Source organism: Atractosteus spatula, chromosome 20 (assembly GCF_055471065.1).
Source record: "Atractosteus spatula isolate fAtrSpa1 chromosome 20, fAtrSpa1.hap1, whole genome shotgun sequence".
In the NCBI taxonomy this organism is placed as follows: domain Eukaryota; kingdom Metazoa; phylum Chordata; class Actinopteri; order Semionotiformes; family Lepisosteidae; genus Atractosteus; species Atractosteus spatula.
The window spans coordinates 13211137-13233958 of record NC_142725.1 but is presented as its reverse complement, the minus strand read 5'-3'; the positions used below and the strand labels follow the sequence as shown (position 1 = coordinate 13233958).

The following is a 22822-nucleotide window of genomic DNA, read 5'->3' as shown; positions in this document are numbered from 1 at the left end:
AAAACCTATGTTTCTCATTTATTTGTAGATTGATTCATTGGAAAACACATAAAAGTAAACAGAATGTGGAATGTGTGTGGCTTTGGCCTCCCAGCCCAGGATGTACATGAAAACAGAAGTAACCCTTTTGAACTGACCACAGTTAGGGTTTGAGCAATTCTCTATTCTTTCTATATACAGCAAGCAATTGTTCACATACCACACAGACCATGTCACTACAGCCTAATCCCTTCTGTCAGATTTCGAACGCAGGAGCCTACGGGAAGCACATATCCCGTGGGCTGCTGACCACAGCGGGGTCGGATGTGAAAAAAATACTATTGACACTTCGGGCCTGTTAATAAATTAGACCTGGCCGAAATAAAAAGAAAACAGCTTGTAGTCAATAAAATTCACAAAAAATATATATATATATCCTCTTTGGTGCTTTTTTTTCCTTAAAGAAGCTCCAGTATGATAAATTGTTCCCATGTTACAAAATGAAAAAAAGCAAACAGATTTAACATTTCTCACGCAGAATGGACAAACCAATAATGATAATAATAATAATAATGTAACTAAAAAAAATCTGAAATGATCTCTGGTTGTTCCTTAGGACGCAGATCCAATAGAGTCGGAATGAAAGGTTATATATCCTGAGGAGGCTGAAGGTGAGCTTAAAAAACTGTTTGTGCTTCCTTTGCTCTCCACTTTAGTCAGGTTTTCCCGGTCCCCCCAGGCGCTGTTCCCCCCCAGGCCTGTCCTAAATCTCGGCAGGGATTTTCCGGGGGGCGCCGGCTCCGGCAGCCGCTGCCGGTCTCGCTGGTCCTTACAGCAGCCCTTGCCCGTCCCGCAAGCGCCCTTGCCCGCGCCCTTGCCCGCGCCCGCCCCCTCGCCCCCACCGCGGGCCGGCCCCTCCGGGGAGGAGGGGGCGCCCCCGGCCAGCGAGCAGCCCTGGCCCTGCTCGGAGAAGCGGCGCAGGGCGTGGGGCTCCCGCTCGAAGTCGGTGAGGGGGAAGTGCGGGTAGAGGACCAGGTGCTGCTCGTAGACGTCTGGGACGAGGGAGACGGGGGAGGTCCGCAGGGGGCTCTTCATGGGGCTGGGCAGCGGGGTCTCGTCGATGAAGTTGATCACCTCGTCCCGGCTGAAGCACTTAAAGTCCTCCTCGTAGTGCTCCTCCCGCGGGAGCTGCTTGAGGGAGTGAACGCTTTCTTCGGATTTCCTCCGCTTGCGGTAGGGGAGGTTCTCCTCGTGGTACGAGGCGAGGCTGCTTCTCCGCCTCTCGTGGCGAGGAGAGCTGTAGTGGGGGATCCCAATGATGTCCTCGGTGGACCCCCAGCGATGGAGGTAGGAAGGTATCTGGCCTGTGGTCCACATGTCGGTTTCGTCGTGGGAGTATCTTCTTGTAGGGGGCACCTGGCACAAGACAAGGAAGGAGGCAACCAGCTTTTACCTAATCTAGCAGATCTGTACAACCTACAAGTTATAATAGTTACAGCTAATAGTGATCTATCTCGCTAGAAAAGATCGCTGTGTTCATGTGCCATGTAGCATCACACTAAGCTTGCAGCTGTTCATCCCAATGGGATGATGACATTAAGTTGAAATAGTCAATTAGACCTTTTTACAGTAGGTACATTCATACAATATACAGCAGAAATCTCTTTATAAACATAGGCTATATGATCTATTGGACACTGGATTTCTAACTAAGCCTCTGGACACTGTCATTACCGTTCTCAGGTGGATCTTCACAGAAGATTAGCACCATAGTAATGTTATCTGTACTAGACCTGTACAAAACAGCGCTTTCTTTTAAATATTGTGCTATGGTAATACCCTGTGTTATGCATTGGTAATAAACTTCTATAATATGCCTTCAAACTTTACTTAAGCTCCCTCTCCATCATAGTTGTAATATTCTTCCTCAACTCATCTATTATTTAAAGCATAACATTTTTAAGTATGTCTTTGAAGAATCGCTAGAGCTGCTGCATTATTTAAAAAATCCTTTCACACTAAAGCTCAAGAAAAATAAAGGAAAAACTTCCTGAAGTTAAATTGCATTACTAAGGCTGATATTATTAGAATTCTAAACCCCCAGGAATGCAAATAAAACTGCTATACTCATAAAATCTTAATCAGTACTCACAATTTATACAACAATAACATAATATAGGTTTTTTAGCAAGAAAATGTCCCTAACATATGCAAGAAAAGAGTGCCACAGTCCTGGCTCTGGTATTTCCTCTTATAGTAGTTCTAAAATAAGTAAACAAGGGCCAGTGTGAAAGAAAGACAGTAGAAGATACAGTAGCTGTTAATGTAAAATGATACCAGCAGAAGGCAGCAAAGCATCTGCATTGACATAATATGAGGATGATGAAGTAAAGTGGAAGGAAAGTCCATTGAATCCATAGGAAAGCCATAGAAAATTTCCATCTCAGAAATTTTCTACCATGATGCAGAATATCCAATAAGAATTCTGCATCTTCAAAATAAAACTAATACCAGCATTCAAAACGTGAACGTGTTAAACCAGGCAAGTAACAGTGGGTATTATTAATCATTACATTTATATTATTAACCTTAGGATATATCATTAATATTGCTGTTATAAGTAGCAGTATAAAAGCAGTCAAGCCATTAGCAATAGTAGTACTATAGAACATGCATGCCTGTGACACTGAAATTCCAGTATTTTTGAAAAATAATGAAGAATCAGAATGTATATCATTATAGGCAGACTATATGATGGAATACCTATCTTTTCCATTTCATTGTATCGGTTGGATTTAAAATCATAGCTGGAAATCTTAGTTGGATTTTGTGTGTCTCTGTTGGAGGGGAGAATGTTCTCTAACAGGCTGTAACAAACTGCGGCTGTACGAGCTTTATCAGACGTTTGGTCTCTGACAAAATAAAGCAAACAAGTCAATGACTATACTGGAAAGTCCCTGTGGTTGACGAAAAGGCACATGTGGCTGTATCTTTTCTCCGATATATAGGGTGATTCTTCACATTTCCTAGACACCTCTCATACTGGAATTAACACACTTGTATGTTAGGGGGGGGAAAGAAAAGCATGCCGAAAGGAAAAGTCACTCTTAATGAATTTGTAATGTTGTGCGCACTCATGGAATGTTCTTCATAAATGGCCAGTGCCTCAGGTGTTTGAAAGCACACATAATCCATTACAAATGAGGTGCATATAAAAACCACAGGATTAAAGCCAACACCAGAGACTTACCACAACTACTCCTATTTTTAGTCCTGAAGCCCCCCTACCACAGAAGCAATCTGCATTTTGTGAATGCAACAGTATTCATGAAATTTTCAAAACATATGAATGAATGGATGCCATGAAATGATAGCTACTGTACCTATCTCTGTGTTCTCAATGTAATGTAATGGTTCAACTAGTAATTTACCTCTAAAGTAAAGCTGCCATCTTAATATAAATGATGAGTTTTGCAGAAAAAGGAAGTGAAGGAACATCAGAACTGGAGTCATTTGGCCATTTTGTGGCGGGCGAAGTGGAACAGCAGGACCTTGTACCTCTGAATCAGCCTGGTAGTTGCAAGTACCACATGGTAACACTCAGACAGAAAGCTTGGAGGCATATTGGTGCCTGCAAATGATTTATCAATGTGCATTTTTTTCTTCATAGGTCTTTATTGCAAAACCTCAGAAATGTACTATCTGGGGCTCTTTCCAGCTTAATTTGTTCAATTGGTTGTGTTTTACTGTCTCTCTTGGCTGTTGTTAACTGACCTTGGCCTTCCTTTCAGAAAAAACACTGAAAACAGAGCACTGTGGTGAATGACTGGCAAGTAAAGTGGGTGACACAGGCAACTCTGTACCAGGGCAGTCCCATTCTAGAGCTTCATGATTGCAATGGTTTCAGTTTTGCACTCTGAAAGATCTTACATTTACCTAATTTAACATTTTCTTATGCCTAAAAAGTGATTGTCATAGTTGTTAATAGGCCAGAAATGTTTTATGATCACTTTTAAAGACTTTTCAATATACTCAATAGCACTTCAGGTATCACTGCTTTGGGATTAGATGCTCCTTGTTTGTTTTATCACATCAAAAAAATGAATTTGGGAATTACAAATGAGCGAAGGTAGAAATTTAATGTGCTGCTATGACTCTAACGAGATTGATGAGTAAAAAAAAGCTCTTGTTGCACAACTGTCACGAAGGATACTTTGTGGATGAGTTCTCTGTGAGGTCATGGATGTGATGATGACCAGTTCTTTTAACATCTTTTATTTATTTTAGGGACCTATAAAACCTGCAGGACAGCAGCGTTCAAAGATTGTATTTGGTATGTTTTAGTGTAAGATTAATGGGATGAGAGTAGCTTTAAATTCTACCGCAGACCAGCTTAATGCTATGGAATGTAATGTAGGTATTAACTCATTTATTTATGTTGGCACAAATGTATAGCTTTATCTATGGATACTTGTTTCATTCCTTTTGGAGCAGTTGAAGATCAGATTATTAAAAGCTGTTCTGGAGAGGTTAAAGCACTGGAAGATCATAGAATATTCATAATCAATTTTATCTCATGGTACCATCCTACTTTTGAGTCCTTGCACATTTGTCTTTGAACCAACAACACAAAAATGGCCAGTTGACTTCAGCATGCCCCATTGTCTCTAAGCACCATGCATGACAAAACCTGACATCCCAGCTTGTTAGTTCACTGCAAGACCTCCATAGACATATACTTTGGGTGGAAGCAAAAGTGTATAGTTGGCCATATTTGCAGAGTATTAGCAAGCCAGAAAATGCTACTCTCATACTTCTTATACAATTCCTTGTTTACACATCACATATAGGTGGCTTTCATAATATTTCATAATATTACTCTGAATGTAAAACGACACCAGCAGAAAGAAACATATTTTCTTATTATTTTAAAGGAGGGCTATTTTGTACAGTACATGCACATTTATGCTGTAAATAAAGGAGTTCATTCAAAAATAAGTTTAAATTTATGGCAAAAAAAGATCAATGGAAATATACCTGCAAATACTGCATTTTATCTTCCTGTAGTTCTCTCAATGGATAAGCCTGGGGGACCCCCCTTTCTAAAGTTGAGAATTCATACTTGGCAATACGGTCTACCGTCATGATATCAGCAGCAGAGCTATAGTCATATGGTCTGTCATATATTAAGTCCGGATGAATGCCACCATCCTTGCTGTTTTCTGCAAATGCAGAAAGCATATATATCAGAATTTAAAAAAGTGCTCAGATACACAAACAGACAGACAGACATATAGATAAAAGAAACAAATCACGTTTTCTTTTCCCTGTTCTTTTGCTATTTTGAACTGTTTAACAATTGAGGGAGAATTTAACATCAAAGCAATTCCACAACACAAACTTTTTATGCCACACAGAACCTAACATTACGTGAATTTCTAAGAATATATCTTGACCCTGACTGAAAATCATGACTTAAGAGGACTCGTTGAAGATAAACTGTGCTGGGCTCCTGCTGCTGTACTGTTAGCAAACCAAGGTTAACAGTTAAGGACCTGAAATATACAACTGCACTAACACCACATACAACACTCAACAAACAATATTCCAGAGCCATCATTTTACATGAAAGTTGTATAAATAAAACAGTGGAATTCAAGAATGATAAAATTTACAAAAAAAATTAATTATGTTAAAGTTGAGCCAGAGGCAAATGTAGGCCCAGTTGTGGGATGGAAGGATGAGATAGGCTATTGCACAGGCATTAAACTTTGCATGCAAGTAAAAAAATTGGCTTTGTAAACAGTAATCAACCCTTATATAACTGAGCTGTTTTCTACAGTACATGACAACCCCTTTGAAAAAAATGAGAACTGTTAAGTTTGAAAAAAAAATGATATCACAGGTTTTCAGTTAATGTTTGGTTGCTCTAAGTTTAAATATTGTTTTTTCTCTGTATGAAACATGAACAAATCCTAAGTAATGGTGAAATAGCATTTTGCATCGATAACTAAATCCTACTTTCATGTGTACCTGGGTATTTAAATTCTCAGACTGCGTGGTTAGCACAAGCTTGGATATCAATAGTGTTAGACAGCAGATATACTAAAGATGAGCATTTTCCCCAAATGGTGTGTGTGTTAACCAGGCTGAGCTCCGTATAGTATGTGCTTGGTACAGTATGGATTACCTATACAAGTCTATGGAGTCAGTTTAGAAGTACCCCCCTCAACTGAGTGTCTGTTTACCTTCATCAACGTCATCGTTGGACATGATGGCTACACACTTTTCCCACACCATCTTGATATCGGCTCTGTAGCGGTCACAGGCCCAGAGGAACATGGGAAGTAGAATGGACTGGGCGATGGAACACCAGAGCACGCACAGCACCATCCAGTTGTATGAGCGGTCATACTTCAGGCTAGCAAAACTCACCACCTGGAAGACAAAGGATCAAGAGTGTTTTGCCACACTGACGGAGAAGAACAGGACAAAAGTGATCCAGCATTTCCATGTATGTTCTTAGTTCATTGCTTTTTTGTAGGAGAAGAAATATTTCGATTTTGCCTTAATTTGAATCCGAGACAAAACTGGAAATAGGATCATGCACCATTTACAGAAGGTCATTATATACCAGTCCATACAAGTAGACATGTTACAGAGTTATGTTAAGCCTCAAAATAATTCTTTTCATACTCTGATGTGCATTTGTGAGTATGTACTGTACATGCTCACAGTCATTGCCTCTTCATGTTTGAAGACTGTTCTCCTTCTGTTCTTAATGATTGTTTTAATCGTGAGGATTAACTGCAGTCAAAAACTGTATTGATTAGTCTCCCTGCATGTCCTGCATATAGAAGATGGAATTATTAAAGCACTATATGAAATTCTGTTATTGTCTGGGGAATAAGACAACATCATAAGAAGAAAAGGAATGGAAAGATTCAGTGTTGCATGTGAAACACTTATTTTTTAATAGAGTAAAATCCAGTTCTGTTCAGTTTAGCTGCCTTGGATCTTGCAACTCAGAATACATTTTGTGGATTATGGTCAGAACCTTGGCAATCAGTGTGGAAATGAGTGCTGAATTAAACCTAATTAGAGGAAAAACCGTTTTCAGGGAATGACATTTGTTTTCTCTGTAGTTCTGGGAAGATCTCCAGTTTAGCACTTTAAGGCTTTCAAATTTTTATGTTAAAAAGATATTTCAAATGACTTATCCATTCTCTTTAAAATAAAGAAACACTCAGGAGCTTTTGAGTGCATTTCCCATAAGAATATTTGGTGGGTACCAGAAAGGACCAGTTACTTGTATCATTTGGATTATTTGTTCCTTTTCAAACAGGAACAAGCTGATGACAGACAGGCAAAATCTCCTCTGGCCTTTCCCATTGAAGACCATTACTTGCATATTTAAGACTTTTACATGTATATAAAAATCTGTTGCAGTTTTAAGAAATATGGAAAGTCGGGAACCCTGGAAGAAATTGTTATGCATGCCTCTGTAGTTGCTTTTATTCCTCAAATTTATGGTTGAGTTGGTTGTGGTACAGCATTTGGACGCACATCATAAACTCTTCAGTCTTGACATAAATTATGAATCTGTCCTGGCAAGGAAAAATAGTCTGCTCTGTCAAAATGGATTTATAATTATATTAAAAAAAAATCAACAAATTTGTTCCTTTACATTTTGTACTGAGTAAGCATTGGTTATCCCATAACTCTTATGGAAAGACACTTACAATGTTAAACAATGAATTTGATTTAATTTTTCATGCATTTAAACAGCTCATTATGCTTGAGAGCTCAGATGAAGAAGTGAATCACGTGGGCTACAGTCACAGGCATAGCAGAATCATACTTAAAATGTGAAAGTGTCAGTAAATTTAGTCTATAATACCAGCTAAGAGGTAGATCTCTACTAAGGTTGCCATGGGCTAATTCAGAGGAGTCAAAAGTGAATCTAAATATGATTTTGAATACATGCATGGATTCTATTTAACACAGAATGGTCTACTAATCTTACAATTAGTGGTCATTGTGGAAAACATGCAGTTTATTTTGAAATCAAAAGCATTAACTCAGAAATTCTGGTTAATTTCTCCCTGCCTCTAGGCAGGAATAGAAAAAAATTATACAATCCCATTGTTATGAGGATGTGGAATACCAAATGACTGCTGGCATCATTAAATCCCTCTGTAACAGGCTGTTAATTACTAGCAAAAGATAAAAGAGGACAAGGTCTAACCACGAGGCTCATTAGCAGTCAGAGGAAGTTACATACTGACCAACACCACCCTTTTAAAAATCACAGCAAGACGCACACACCTCTGCCTTGAAACTCCCTTTGCAGGAAGATTGCCTATGGCCTTTCACACAAGCACTTGTTGTCTGTTGTATCCTTATATTTGTATGAGGTTTGTAACTTTGTAACTTTGGCTGAAAATAATTGTACTACTAATAATCCTGTATAACTGCATTATATTTCCAGACCAAATAGTTGGTGTAGAACAATGAACTGATTTTGTCTTTTAGTCCTACGTAGTAATGTAGAAATATTTCATAAAAGGTCTTGAAGCTCTCCTCAAACAACAGCAAAATCTAGACTGGGACTCTTCAGTATTTTATTGATCACCATGCATATAAAGTTAGTCAGCCTATTCAAACAGCTGTATCGTGAAACCTGTTCTGCAGAGCAATGAAATATAGTAGACAAAATCACGGCCATTTTATAGCACTCTCTAGTGTGTATCATCCTTGTTTATAGGACAACTTTCCCTGTGGATCCATTGGCGTAAATGCATGGTTTTCATGACATGGTTGTTCAAATTCGTCATCCTATGCCCTGAAGTTATAAAATTCAGTCCAGTATTATCTCACTGGAGTGAAAATTCACAAATCAGTAGCAGGCATTGATATTTTGCTTACATTATCAGTCTGGCGGCCAATGACAATAGCTTTCAATGCTACAACTGATATGGATAACCTCTCACTGCCTTTTTACAGAAGACCCTTCGTGTTGTCAGAATATTATCAAGAAAGAGATTATGATTCTTGGCTAATAATAAAACTTTACTCCAAACAATTCCAATAAATTATCTGCCTCAAGGGAAATTCAGGACAAAACCTTAAGTTTGTTAAAATAATAGAACCCATGCAAATCAATATTTATTTTAAATTGATAAAATTATTAGCAAGTTCCTCCAGCTAATAAAATCATAATTCTGAAATTCTGAACTTTGAACTGCCTTTACATTATTTTTTTTTGCCTTCATGCAAAACATAAGTCATAATTCCGTTCACATAAATACAGATAGTAAAGAAAATTGGAGCCCTTTCATGATGTTTTAGTTGGAAACTCTAAATTCAAACCCAACCCAATTTAACTTTTATTTCTTATGGATGCCTCATTCACAAAACAGAGCCTGTCAACACCAAGCACTTTAAAACAACTCCCCCCCCCAAAAAAACAAAACAAAACTCTGATCGTTTAAGGCAGTGCCTCCTAATGAGCTTTATGGAAGCCCATCAGACTTAGCTAGGGTCAGGCATTGCTCTCTGAGCCATTATGTTTTTAATTGTGTGTTTATTAAATCGAACATTGCCCCTGGCATCAGTCGATAGGTACTGCCACAGTTTAAAGTCTTCTTTATTGATCTGATACAGCTGGAACAACATGCTTGCGTACATGTACCACAGGCCTGCCCCTTGCAGCATTTGGCATGGATCCACTCTCTTTAGCTGGATGTGACAAAGTAGTGATGGTGAAAGGGTCAGGTGGCAGTCTAATAATGAAGGAAGCAGAATTGCCTATATTGCATGCCTTGAGTGAAGCAATTCAAGTAACCAGATTGAGGGATGCACAGTTACAATATTTCAGGCCACCACTGAGGCTAAGACATATCTATGTGCTCTGAAGTTAATTTACCAGCACAGGGGCACTATTGAAGGTCTTGTGTATGCATAGTGGGTGGAGATGAGCTTTGTCACCACAGTCTTTTGGAAGGGTGGTGTCTGCATGCTATAAGCTATAGCACTTGTAAAGGAAGGATTATGTTAACTGATCCACATGCAATGCAAGGCTTGCATGCTTCATTAGCTTTTTACATCTTAAAAGATAAAACACCAGTCTTCAGGGTGTTACTTTAGAAACTAGATGAGAAGAAAGTGGAACATCCGCTATTAACCCATAGGAGGTGACAGAAGGGAGCATGTATGTGCACATACATGTCTATTTTCACACCAAGCTCATACACCAAAGATATTGCACTTTGTTAGGAAGCATGACTAAAAAAATGTCTTCCTGTTTTCATAAGATGTATACATCTGATCTTCCAACATTGCTCTATGGAACTCTGTAATGTTTGAATGCCAATTACATCCCTAGTATTTTATAACAATGAGGAGAGGAGCATGCTGGGAACGTTAATGAATCACAGCACTAGTGCAACACCTCCCATTGTGCATGATGACAGGAGGGAATGATACATCTGGGGACAGTGCACACTGTTCTCAACTTTCAGCTTTGGAAAACAAACCTGAGCTTTGCCAGGCATTAATTCATGCAGGAAGAATGTGGGACAAGTGGAAATGTCTGTTAAGCCAGGTCTGAAGATTGATCATTTGTTATGGAGAACATAGGATATCAATAAGTATGGGTGAAGTTTAGACATAAATGTGTGCAATAATACAAGCATTTCTGAACAGCTGTCCTGATGAAAGTTTGCAATGGCTGACAGATACTACAGGACAAACAGCATCAGACTGAGAAACGTAACTACCAAGACAGAGCGGACTTTTAACAGACATGTTAGACAGCACAGTATCTGACAATCCACACTGTGTGCTAGAGCAGGTGTCATTATAGAATCCGAAATGCTGTCTCCTAGAGCAAACGGAACACAAACTCTGGTATGTAAACTCAGTCTGTATAATTAATGTCAGAGTTAATTAGTAATGGAAGAACTTTTTCTTTGGATGTGCTCTGGTCAATATAGGACCATTGCTTCCTCAAGATCTCAGGTACTGGTGTTTGTCAAAAGCTTATGTATATGCTATAGTGTAATAATATACAACCTGCAGAGTGCGCAATAAATTCCACCAGCAAGTTCTAAGCTGTCACCGATTACTTAACAGCATCATCGGCACATGTTGTGCTTCTCAATGGTTCCATAATAATTATATTGAGACAAGCTATGATCACTGCCAGTGAGACAAAAGATTGCACACTCATTAGATCAAAATTTCTTCACTGGGATGATCGAGTCACTTGAGCAGAACAGTCTTAATAGTTTTCTAAGCCTCTTTTTGTACCTGGACAAAAAGTAATTTTACCAGAACTGCCTTGCAATCCAAAATAAAATAACTAGTACAACCTGCATTGCAAACCAGAGCACTACAGTATGATCCAGTCTGGTGATATGTCCACTAGCACATGCAGGAAATTGTCATTGGAGAAAGAGTAATAAAAAAACATAAGAAGGAATACAAACAGGAAAAATGCATTTGGCACCTCATGCTTATTTGAAGCTTATTGATCTAAGACCTCATACATTCTTGAAATGACACACAGGAGATCTATTGTAGCTGGATGGATGGACAGTTGTTTCCTGACATACAAGTATACCAAAACATTAGGCAATCTGCAAGCTGTTAAGCACAAAATCCTGGCATTAGGAAAAACTCAGTCTACACTCAACAAATCACATGAATTATCCAATGACAGTGCTGTTATAAACCTCTGTGCACATTGCAGTTTAACTACAGAGCAGATTTTCAGAACAGAAAAGCAACACAGTAGAAATGTTGATAATCACACATTTGAATTAACATCCACATGATCTGTTTGATGTTAGTAACCCAATTCATTTGCCTGTGTCTGAAAACCACATTTTTTCTGTAAACCCAAATGTGTATCATGGAATCAATAGTGCGGGACAAAGATAGCAGCTGTTGCATTCCACACTGAATTAATAGTGCACTCTTCAGCTGACCTAGTTTGCAGCCTGAAACTGAGTTAATTGAAAAAGTCTGTTTAAAACAACAGCAAATAAAAAGATGCTTCATCAAAGATCTCTCCTCTGGAGGACACTTGCATTGTAATCAAGTATGATAGTGCTTCTCTTTTGCAGCACTCTTCATCAAACCAAGCCTCCAGAGAAATACCTGACCTCCACTGCAGTTTCAGAGTTCTCTGCTATTGCTGACATAAGAAAACCAATAAGATAATTGAGTTGGGTGGCTGATGTCACAGAACCTTTCAATCCATCTACCCCTGCAACAATGGCTAGCAAAAAAGATTAAGGAAGGAACATTAAAATCTGAAGTGGCTTTATACTGCTGTCTGATAGCTTCCCCCTCTCAAATTCAGCATCGGAATCAGTGAGTTGAGAGCTAATCAAGAATAACCTTAGAACATGAAAAACATAATGCAACGCATTTGATGTTGAATGGGGTCTGGAGATACGAGGCAGAGGTGGAGAGGGATAGGAAGAGCAGAAAGAGGTCAGGGCCGTTAAAGCCATTAAAGTAAAGATTCGGCTCTGTTTGAGCACTGGAAACAAGACATGGAGCAGAAGGGCGGAACTCGTCAGGTCTCAATAATTGAGATGGAACAGCTGCAATTCCTGATGGATTCTCTATAGTTTGCTTATAAATATAGCTGATTTATTCAACCAGTACTGTATATTGAAGATGTACAGAGGGCTTACGACAATAATTGCCTGAGACAACTGTCAGCCTACACACCACTAACTGCTGGCAAGTCACCCTATTTTCTCGTTTTAAGTTCTCACTCATTTCAGACCACGTGCAGGAAGCTAGTTCTTTCAGAGGGTTCCCCTCGCAGGGAAGACTGCAGTCTTGTTGAGTTCCCTCTATTTACTTATGGTCACTACTGGATCATCTGACTAACTTCATCTTCATAAGTCAGTAAGCACTGCATCACATTTACTAGATTTTCTCATCAGCTTCACTCTTTGCCTTCATTAATCATGAAACACTAGAACATTCAACCTGCCTAACTCCATATCTCTCAGATCTTAAATCTTCACTTTAACACAACCATTCACTACTATTCAGTTAGACTGTGTGCCTAATCACAATCCTCACTAAAAGCATGATTTCAACTCAGTTTCCCCACCCCCTACTCTTTCAGCAAATCTTCACTAACAGGTCTCCTCGTCGTCAGCTGTCCCAGGTGATTGTGTTTGGCCAGGGACAGCGCTCTGTATTCAATACTTGTACCCTTGACACAGCAGAAGCTGGTTTGTTGTTGTTGTTGTTGTTGTTGTTGTTGTTGTTGTTGTTTGTTTGTTTGTTTGTTTGTTTGTTTGTTTGTTTTCTCTCTAACTTGTCACATTGACTAAGACCATGTACTCCCATCTAAACTACACTCTTAAGAAAGAACACTGCTACTGAGTCCCTTTGCCTCCTAGCTGTTGTTATAAGCCTCTTAATTAGCTCAGAAGCGTGGCCAGTCCCACACAGAGCCTATCACACCAGCTCTTTTCCCTCATGTGGAATTTCACTCCCTCTGACTGCCAATTACTCACTTAGACCAGCTGTGCCTCAGGTTATAATTGCAGAAATGTTTAACTATTGCTTTTAAAACATTGACAGTAACTTTTCTCAGTTAGATTTGCCAAATTATTTGTGGCAACATCACTAGGAATTCCATGACAATTCACTGACTATTGTCTTTGGCTTTAGTGATTTAATTGAAAGGGAAGATGGGAATTTCAGTATCGGCTACATTCTGTCTGGTGCATACTAAATATTAGCAGCATCTCTAGAAGTCTAACTGTACTGCACTAGGAAGTCAACTGCAGTTTGCCTACTATTAACTATTACAAGAATAATTACTGACAAGAAATTTAAATACAGCCACAAACTCCACTGTTCTGACCTAGTGATTCCAGGTTTTTTTTTTAACTGTACATATATCTCAGTGGGTGGCACAGTGTTGCTGTGTTGTATTTAGTCTAAAAAACAATAATACTATATTACCCAGTCCTTGAGGTCTCCTATTGGATTACAAAGGCTGGGCAATATCAGGTTTCCTTAAGTACAGCTGCCCTGAATGAACGCTCATGACTGCAATACATAGCTTTGTTTTACTTGGTACTTTTCATCGCCATAGCGCTCATGCTTTCGAATTTTATTTTAATCACGTACACTCTGTCGCGGCCTCTACCTAAGAAATGAAATAACACAGTAAATCAGAGGCGTCCAATCCTTATCCCAGAGGGACTGGTCTATCTGCAGGTTTTTCAGGTCTCCTCAAAGTACCAGCTGCTGAAGAGCTGAGAGAAGCTGTTGAATTGGTCCCATTAAGCAAATAATGAGCTGATTTAGGTTATTAAAAGATGAGTTGGAATGAAAACACTGACTCTCCAGGACCTGAACTGTCCATTAATCATATCAAGTTAGTAGATCTTTTTAAAAATTGACGGGGCACCTGAGTTAATATTTTTTAAAGCATTTAAGACAAGACTATGCTGTCATAATACATTACTGGACCAACATTTCAGCAGTAGCAGTCAAAGGCACAATAATAATTGTGAGGGCTGGAATCTGTTCAAATGACTGAAACTGGGCTATTGATTATTAGAGCGTTTTTTTCATAAAGAGCTGACCCATCTTAAAGTTGTTCCACTGACTTTCTGTGAACCTAATTAAATGTACTGGCAAAGATGGCTCTAAAACATTTTTGGAATGCTTCAGTTATTGGACTAACCTCAAGATACATCAACAAAAACAATTTACGTAAGTTAATTAGAAAAGTTCACTCAAAATGTACAATTTCACAGCACAGACCTCATTACAAACACACACAGACACAGATCTCTGTGTAGAACATCACATTGGCTGCTCTTGTTTTAAAAATCTTTGGCACTTTCGCAAAGCAATGATTTTAATGAAATTCAGACTCACCAGTACGAGTTCTGTATTTTCTAGTAGCATGAAGAGTTACACTAGACACCTATTTCAGTTACGATTAGAAGAATTATATTGCAAATTCACATATGTAAGTTCCCTGGCTGATTAATGAACACTTTGGAAGGCTAGTATTGAGCATTACCTGAATACATGACTCATATTATAAAATACTATAAAATATAATATAAACATTATATTATAAAAATTAATTATACCTGGTGTAGGACTCACCAGAATGGGGAATCCAGTTAAGAAATCATAGATAAAAACTATCCCGCTGATTAAATAGGTTATTTGCAGGGAGGTCTTGATGGGCTCAGAGCCATCAATGGAAGACCTCCTCTTCCCCTGGGCATCCTCCACCACAATGGTGGGCACATTGAACTTGTTCTTGTCAATGTTGTGTCCCGTCTGGATGGAGAAGGTCTGGAAGAGGGCGATTCCGATGCACACCACTCCCATCACTACGCTGCCGCTGATCAGGAGCAGAAAGCACACCCCGAAGCCCAGGCCGATCTCCGTGACGATGAAGCGGCAGTCCCGCGTGTAAAAGCGTTCGGTGGTATCATGCCAGCCCACGGCAGGCAGAGTGGACAGAATGAAGGACACCATCCAGATTCCCATGACCGTGTGCACCGCTTGCTTCTTGGTGTTGCTCAACCTGGGCGAAAAACACAGCAGCACAGGGAAAAGGAGGGTTGTTATTTGAAGACACTGTTTCAGAGCGGATCCTTCCGAGAGCATCAGGAGTTGCTATATTACTCTTGACTGATAGAGTCAAACAATTGTGTGATGTGATACCTTGTAAGTACAATTAGCCTCATATCAAGCAAAACAAAAGTAAGAGGTTAAGTCTGCAAACTACATTGTACAGTGGATAAGGTCAAGCACTTCTCTGGAAAGGACATGAAAGCATTAGATATTATCATACAGGGAAATGATGGGCCCTGTGACAGGTATTTTGGAGATTTTACAGAGTTTATTCAAAGGAGAAAAAAATAAAGAGACTGCTAACTGGAGATCAAGGATAAAACTACTGTTGCTCTAGAAGGACTAACAGTCTTTTTGACTGTCTTTTTGTGTTACAGCTTGCCCACAATGGTGGAACATTGGAAGGAGGCCCAGCCCAGGTTTGATTCCTTATGAACGGGCCAGTCACACTGGGAAGGGAGATACAGACCTAATTGCACTATCCTGGTGCCCTCTTTATATTCAGTTCTTTTCTGAAAGCAGAGTAAGAGCGAAAACAAAGGAATGTGTTTGTGCAGTTGTGGTCCAGTGATGCTGTATTTTGCGTCTGGTTAAATGAAGGTTGAAGTCTTGTTTTCCTCCTCTCAGACGGTTTTAAGTCAAAATGTCTCTCCCAATCCACTGCTGTACTGCACTTTAATACAACTGCCATCTTAACCGTTTTATTGATCCTTCTAATTATCAATCACTTAAATGATTAAAAAGCTGTCTGTGCCAAAATAAGTGTATTGGAAAGAGAACAAACCTTATCGTAATTTCTTTCTTTTTTAATGAAGCAATAAGATAATGAAGAACACAGTATCCAAGGACCAAGCAATAAAACTTTAAAAAATGATTGTTTTACCACATTGAGTTAAGTGGTAGCCACAGCGGAAACATTTGAGTTCTTACTTAAGACCAGTGGTCTTGCAGCCAAGCTGAGGATGTAACCCATGGGGATTGACTGGCATTTCTCACATGAAAGGTCAGCCATGCAAAGAGTGATTTGATATTTTTTCTTTTAACTTAATTCTCTTGACAGTGAAAGGCAAAGCAAAAGCTTGGCAACTACAGTCCGTTCCCTTATACTAGAAAAAAGGAATAAAATCTGTGTACCAGCTGAAGGCATTCCCATTGTCTTTCACTGTAGGCAGAGCTCAGCTGCTAGTGCAGAATAAAAGCAGGGATTTATAAAGCAGGGTTTGAGCAGTGGAAAACTGGAACTCAGAAAACCTGGTGCTGTGAAGCACTGGTCCTTCCCAAAAGGATTTGCTAGCACAAGAAACGGCACATCACCAGGTAACGATCTCTTGGAGTAGAACGAAAGCATCAAATTCATCATTCTGATGACAGAAGGGGTCAACCACTGAAGGTGCTCATTCTCAGCAGAGGCTGAGCCTAATGGTTCGGTCTACGTCTACGCTCAGCTGCAGTTACATCTAAAAATCCCCAAGCAGTGCTCTATGACTGGCCAAGCACTGGTGGGTTTGCATGGACATGAGTCTGGAAGGTTGCATGAGACTGGCTGATGTGATTTACTAGGTACCTATGAGCTTGCAGTGTTGGTGTCACCTTTCCAATTAACATTGTCACCTTTGTCATTGTCACATTGTCAGGTGACATGTCACCTTTCCAATTAAGTCTAACTCCTAACTGGATGATGCTGCATGACTGCCAGTATGAGAAAAGGTTGGTGGCTCTAACAGTTAATATTTTGGAGGAAAGCACTCCTAAGCTGGCAGGAGGGCTGTTGCAGTACGTTGCACATTGGGCCAATGATAGGCCATCCCAAACCTGAGGGGAATAAAAACAAAAATAATTGACATTTCTAAATTTCATAAAAACACATTAGCTGCATGTGTGTGAATGCCACTTTGGATTGAAGACCAAACTAAAAGCAGGTCACGATATCTTGTTGAAGTAGATGCCCAAGCAACAAGTGAGCAGGGAGCAGAGCTTTATTGCACAAGAAACAACACCAAAGTCTTAAAAACACAAGCAGCTTGATCCCCCTGAAATGTAATCTGAAATTTGAAAATATTTAGCAAAGGGATCCTTGTTGTGAACAGTAAATAATAATAACCTTTCTGGAATTCTGCATTTTTGGTCAAACAATGGCAAATTAGTGAACTACTGTCACCTATAGCACTCTCACCACTTCTTTGATTTTCATCTCGCCTCACCATCTTCTTGTATTGTGTCTCCAGCTCCTCTGTCCTTTGTTAAGCAGGAAGCACGCCCATATCTCCTCAGTTTTTGGGTAGACTTTGGTTCTCAAGAGAGCTCTAGGAATGTGCAGAATCCGAGAGGTGAAGAATTCAATCTGAAGCCTCATGGCACAGTAAGAGCGGTGAAGCTTAAATTAGATGTAGGAAAAGCTCTGGATTAAATCATCGAACGTAATTTTGATGTCAGATTGTCACGTGTTTGTATCTGCACAGGTTTGGCTAAGGGTCTGCTAAGCAAATAAGAGGTCTGTAAATATTAGTAATTTACATTATCAGTGACAGAAAACAGAAATCTAGTTTTATTATTTGATTTTGTCCATCATCTATCATGTGATCTTATTGAGTATCAGCTGTTGCTTATTGAAGGAAAATTTTGTCCGAAAACAATTCTTTGGGTCTGAAGCAGAGCAGGACAGTACATTTGTGACTCATGGCTTTTGGCACATGCTGTGGCTTGAATGCTTCACCAATGGGCTTCAGAGTAGAGTAAGCAACATAGTTGTTTCCCCTTCACATATCCCCATATACTGTACCAGCTTTGAGACAATGCCTTTGATTTTGCTGATGAACAAGGCAAATTGTAAAAGTGTCACATTATAGCTTCATTAGTTCAGGAGTACAATAAGCTGGATTTATTGTGTTTATTCATCTAAACTGACACCCAAAATAAATAATTTAATCTTTCTGCAAAATAACAACACTAATTCTACATTCAGGGATTCCTGTTAGATTTTCTTTAATATCTATAAAGGATGCAATTTGTAGCACGCTGAGCTGTCACTGCAGATGAAAATGGATAACCTGAATAGCACAAAAACAGATGCATGTGTCCCCCCCCCAAAAAAAAAAACGTAATGCCTAAATGGATTCCCCTGTGTAAACACTGTCACAGTGAAAAATCCCAGGGAGAGATGCCCTGAAAAGCCTGGATTCTCTCTTCTTCCAGTAATGGAATTGTCTTCCTTTGGGATCTATAGGAGGCAGTAAAGTGCTCTGAAGAAAGTAGCACACAATTTGTCAGCAGCACTTTGTCCACACTGGTTTGCTCCATAACACATTGTAATAATTGTTAATGATGTTTCTGCTTACAGGCAGAAAATCTGCATATACTGTACTGGGCTGCAGACAGAGAACTCTTGTCTATTTGATGTACCTCATTAAAAAAACACATTTACTTATTCAGGCAGCTATTAAAAGAATATTCAAGCCAGAAGATAATTTTAGTAGAACAACAAGTAATGGTTTGTTATGACTTAGTTAATGCTTACCTGTTCATTTGATTTGATTTAAAATGCAAGTGATCGATATTGCAAACATTTCTGTATACAGGAAACAAGTAGCAGTTGCTGAAGAAGGTGTGGATTTCATATGTTGCCATGGCTGTTGCTGTGTGTTCTAATGAAAAAGCTTTCTAACAAGGAGTTAGTTGTTACTGGGGTTACCCTGTGAGTGGAAAGGAAGACTCTTTTTGCTTGAAGAATGTCTGACAGTTCCTTAGCCTTCTATCAAACAAATTAGGGTTACTGCGGCAGATAGAGAACTTATGTAAAGACAAAACTGGCAATTACACGTAGCAAAAATCACAGAAAATTGGCTATTGTCAAAGTCTTGAACAAAATAAAACAACAACAAAGCAAGCAAAATGTCTATTACTGTGTTACAACACTAATCAGCCTGTGTGTCAATAACCTCAGCTCCCCAACACACTGTGCTGCTTGGTGTGGTTAGATCAGACTCTTCTTTATAGGGAAGAAGAGAGGAGTAAACAGCAAATAGTTACTGAGCTAAGTTTTGTTACCAGAGCATGTGAATGGGGAAAACCCAGGGAAAGCTGCAGCAGTGCTGTACATTGATATAACCTTTATTTTCTTCTACAAGGTAATTTGATTGACAACAAATTCTCATTGACAGTCAATGTACAGCCCCATTTATAGAGCAGGGCACTTGGTGATCCAATCTGTATGAAGCACCTTGCTCAAGAGTACAGGAGCACTGTCCCACCCGGGGGATTTCAACCCATTACCCTACTGTCCAGAGCACTGACCACCTCGCACTACTTAATTTATGCACTGTAGCAAATTAAGTGTTATATTTTAAACCAATTTGATTACCAAATAGTTTCTGTGAATAACACAATATAAATATACCTGGTACATTTTTAAAAACTTATAACAAAATTCTGCAGGATAGTGTTGAGAAAAATACTTTTAGCTTTGTGATGTCTACAGCAGGGCAGAATACATGCAGTAACAATAATAACAGTAACGGGGGCAGTTCCTTTACACCCTGGCTGGAGACTAGCTGGCTGGGGTAAAATGGGATTTTAGAGCCGCATGGAGTTTTGTCACCTCAGCATACACAGGATTTCTAAATGCAGCTTTGGGAGCCCTGTCAAATCATGTACTGTTTTACAGCGAAGACAAATGATAAGGAGGTTTTGCTACTGGGAGTCATTCATTTTCGTTTGGGCTTCCTTCACGGTCTTCCACTGCTGCAGTAATAGCTTTGCGTGCTCTGCCAAAGCACAGCTGACTCAAAAGAAACCACTCAAACCAAGGGAGCAGAACTAAACACACAGCACAATGCTATCAGGAGTGGCAGACCCAGTCTTACAGCGGTTAAAGCACTTTTTGCATATCATTCCAAAGAAAAAAATAACTACAGAGTTCATTGGCCAGACTAGGGATTTAACTAGGTCCTACAAATTTGCTCATTAAAAGACAACCAAATGCCCCAAACATGGTTAACCCCTATCAAGACTGGTCACCTCTTAAATGGTTTGTCAACAAACCCCATAGAACCAGACACTATGAGACAGAATACTTACATTTTCCTGTTTGAAAAACAAAATTGTAGCTTTAACAGGAGATAGTGTATCATGAAAGCACCACACTGTATTTTATTATACTAGAATGAAGAAATGCAGAAGCCACTTTTAAAAAAAAATATCACCTCTGAATTAAAACCACTGTTTAGTCAAAGCTAAGTGGACAAAACTGTTTGATCTGCCTTGCAAACATAGACGTAACCGATTTAAGGTAAATTTTAAATTCTAATGGGAGAAAACAAATTTGGTCAGGCAGTGTAATATTTTCTCTAGTAGAAAATGTAACAATTTACATCAGCATTTAATGGTAGCTTTGTATATCTCCTAATCTTGTAGCAGCTTTATGGCTTTGGACAGAAGCAGTTCCAACACATAGTGATTGTCTTTATTGCCGTGTCTGAAAGAAGCAATTAATTGCCCTGCCAATTAAAAAAGAAATCCTGTCTCAGAGAATCTGTTAATGGCAAAGCTTGTTGCCAGTCCAAGCTTCTTGCAGTACTCTGGCTTGTAGGGCTCAGGAGACAGAGGGGGGTTATAGAAGACACTGGGGAAACTAGCATTTGGAAAGGAGCTGGGAGAGAGTGAGAGTCTGTTTGTGATGTCCTTCTGACCGGATCATTTATTTAATAATGGAATTTTTTTTTTTTAAATGGCACGATATAAACCAGCTAGCTAAACCAGTAGCAGCTAATAGCAATAAAATAATGCAGCATACTGGCCTATGAGAATGCATTCATATTCTGTAATACCAGTGCAAAATAACATTTGCCACCTAAAATTACAGTTTTCTAAAACAAGTTTTATCTTAGAGAGCAGATCAAATTAGCCTGATCAAATTATGTTATATAGGGAATATATTTCCACACAAATATGAATCGTAATAATCATAATTTGTGTATTAAATACCCACCCAATCGGGAATGTTGTATTAAATAATCACCCAATCAGGAAATTCCTTACTGGTAAATACACCAAAAACTAACTTGAAGAGAATTAGGCCAAGCAGGATTGCTCTTACAACATGCCCACTTGTCAGAGCCCTCCATCCTTTGACATGCTATAGTCTCCACTGGGCTTTAAAGGAGAGATAATTCTGATTGGAGGAATGGGAAATCTCTCTCTGACATCGCTGCAAGCTTGCAGGTATCTAGCAAGTCACAGTTGCTTTGCCAAAGCCAAGATGACCCTCGTTGGCTAATGGCCACCATACCCAAGTGGCACTCTACCAGCTGTCCACTGCCACTTGAGAAATCGAGGTCACTGCCACATCACAATTTCAACAAGTGATGTTGGGTATAAAGTAAAACCTTGCTCAAAAAAGAGAAAAGCTTTCTGCCACTTGCCAGCTGGGAATATTCATTCAGGAAAGAAGGAGCACACAGGGCAGACAGGAAAGGAAAGGAGAGTCACAAGGCACCAACACAGAAGAAGTAATAGTGGCACACGCTCTTACCCATACCTGTAGTTGACCGGCCAGCGGACCATCCACATGCGGTGGTAGGAGAGGGAGGTGACAGAGAAGCAGGTGACCAGTGTGAGGGTGTAAAAGGTGGACACAAAGACTTTGCACAGCCCCTCATTCCACTCATAATTGGAGTGCTGGCGGCGCAGCTGGATGACAGAGTACATGGTGATGGGGATGCCCATGTTAAGGATGTGAGTGCCAGCCAGTGTGCAGATGAGGAACTCCAGGGGCTTCCATTTCTTCTGCTTGGCGCTCACACTCAGTATGCCCCAGGTGTTGGCCAGGATGGACACCCCCGAGCAGACCAGCCAGGCCAACGCGTTGTTGTTGATGACCTCATCCTTCATGGTGGAGCGTGGAGGCGCTGGCAGATGGGAGGATGGCGAGAGGTGCAGGCGGAGCAGCGGGCGAGTGGCACCAGGCGAGAGCCAGCATCCTACTGAAGCAGATGTTCCTTGTCCAGGAGGCAGACGCAGGGGGCTGAGGGCATGGCGGACTGACAGCCTCGCTGGGCAGAAGGAGGACAGAGCAAGTACACGTCTCCAAACCAAGCCGGTGTGCCAAGATCCCTATGAATCGAGACAGAAAGGAAAACAGCTTTTTAGGAGTTTGACCATGTTTGATCAAACAAGAAATGAATTATGGGTATGAAAA

General features: G+C 39.8%; 1 protein-coding gene across 2 annotated transcripts; it reads right to left on the bottom strand.

The window, feature by feature from the left end:
* Positions 1 to 591: 591 nt before the first annotated feature.
* gpr153 (G protein-coupled receptor 153) lies at positions 592 to 22515 on the bottom strand. Of its 2 annotated transcripts, none has more exons than XM_088938439.1 (5): positions 22157 to 22515; positions 15151 to 15580; positions 6228 to 6417; positions 5017 to 5201; positions 592 to 1395 (listed from the first exon to the last, which is right to left on the bottom strand). In XM_088938439.1, the coding sequence occupies exons 1-5, from the start codon at positions 22513 to 22515 to the stop codon at positions 592 to 594; spliced, it is 1968 nt and encodes a 655-aa protein (XP_088794565.1). The 2 variants fall into 2 exon arrangements, with proteins under 2 accessions (XP_088794565.1, XP_088794566.1); XM_088938440.1 differs by having other exon boundaries at positions 22163 to 22515.
* Positions 22516 to 22822: the final 307 nt, after the last annotated feature.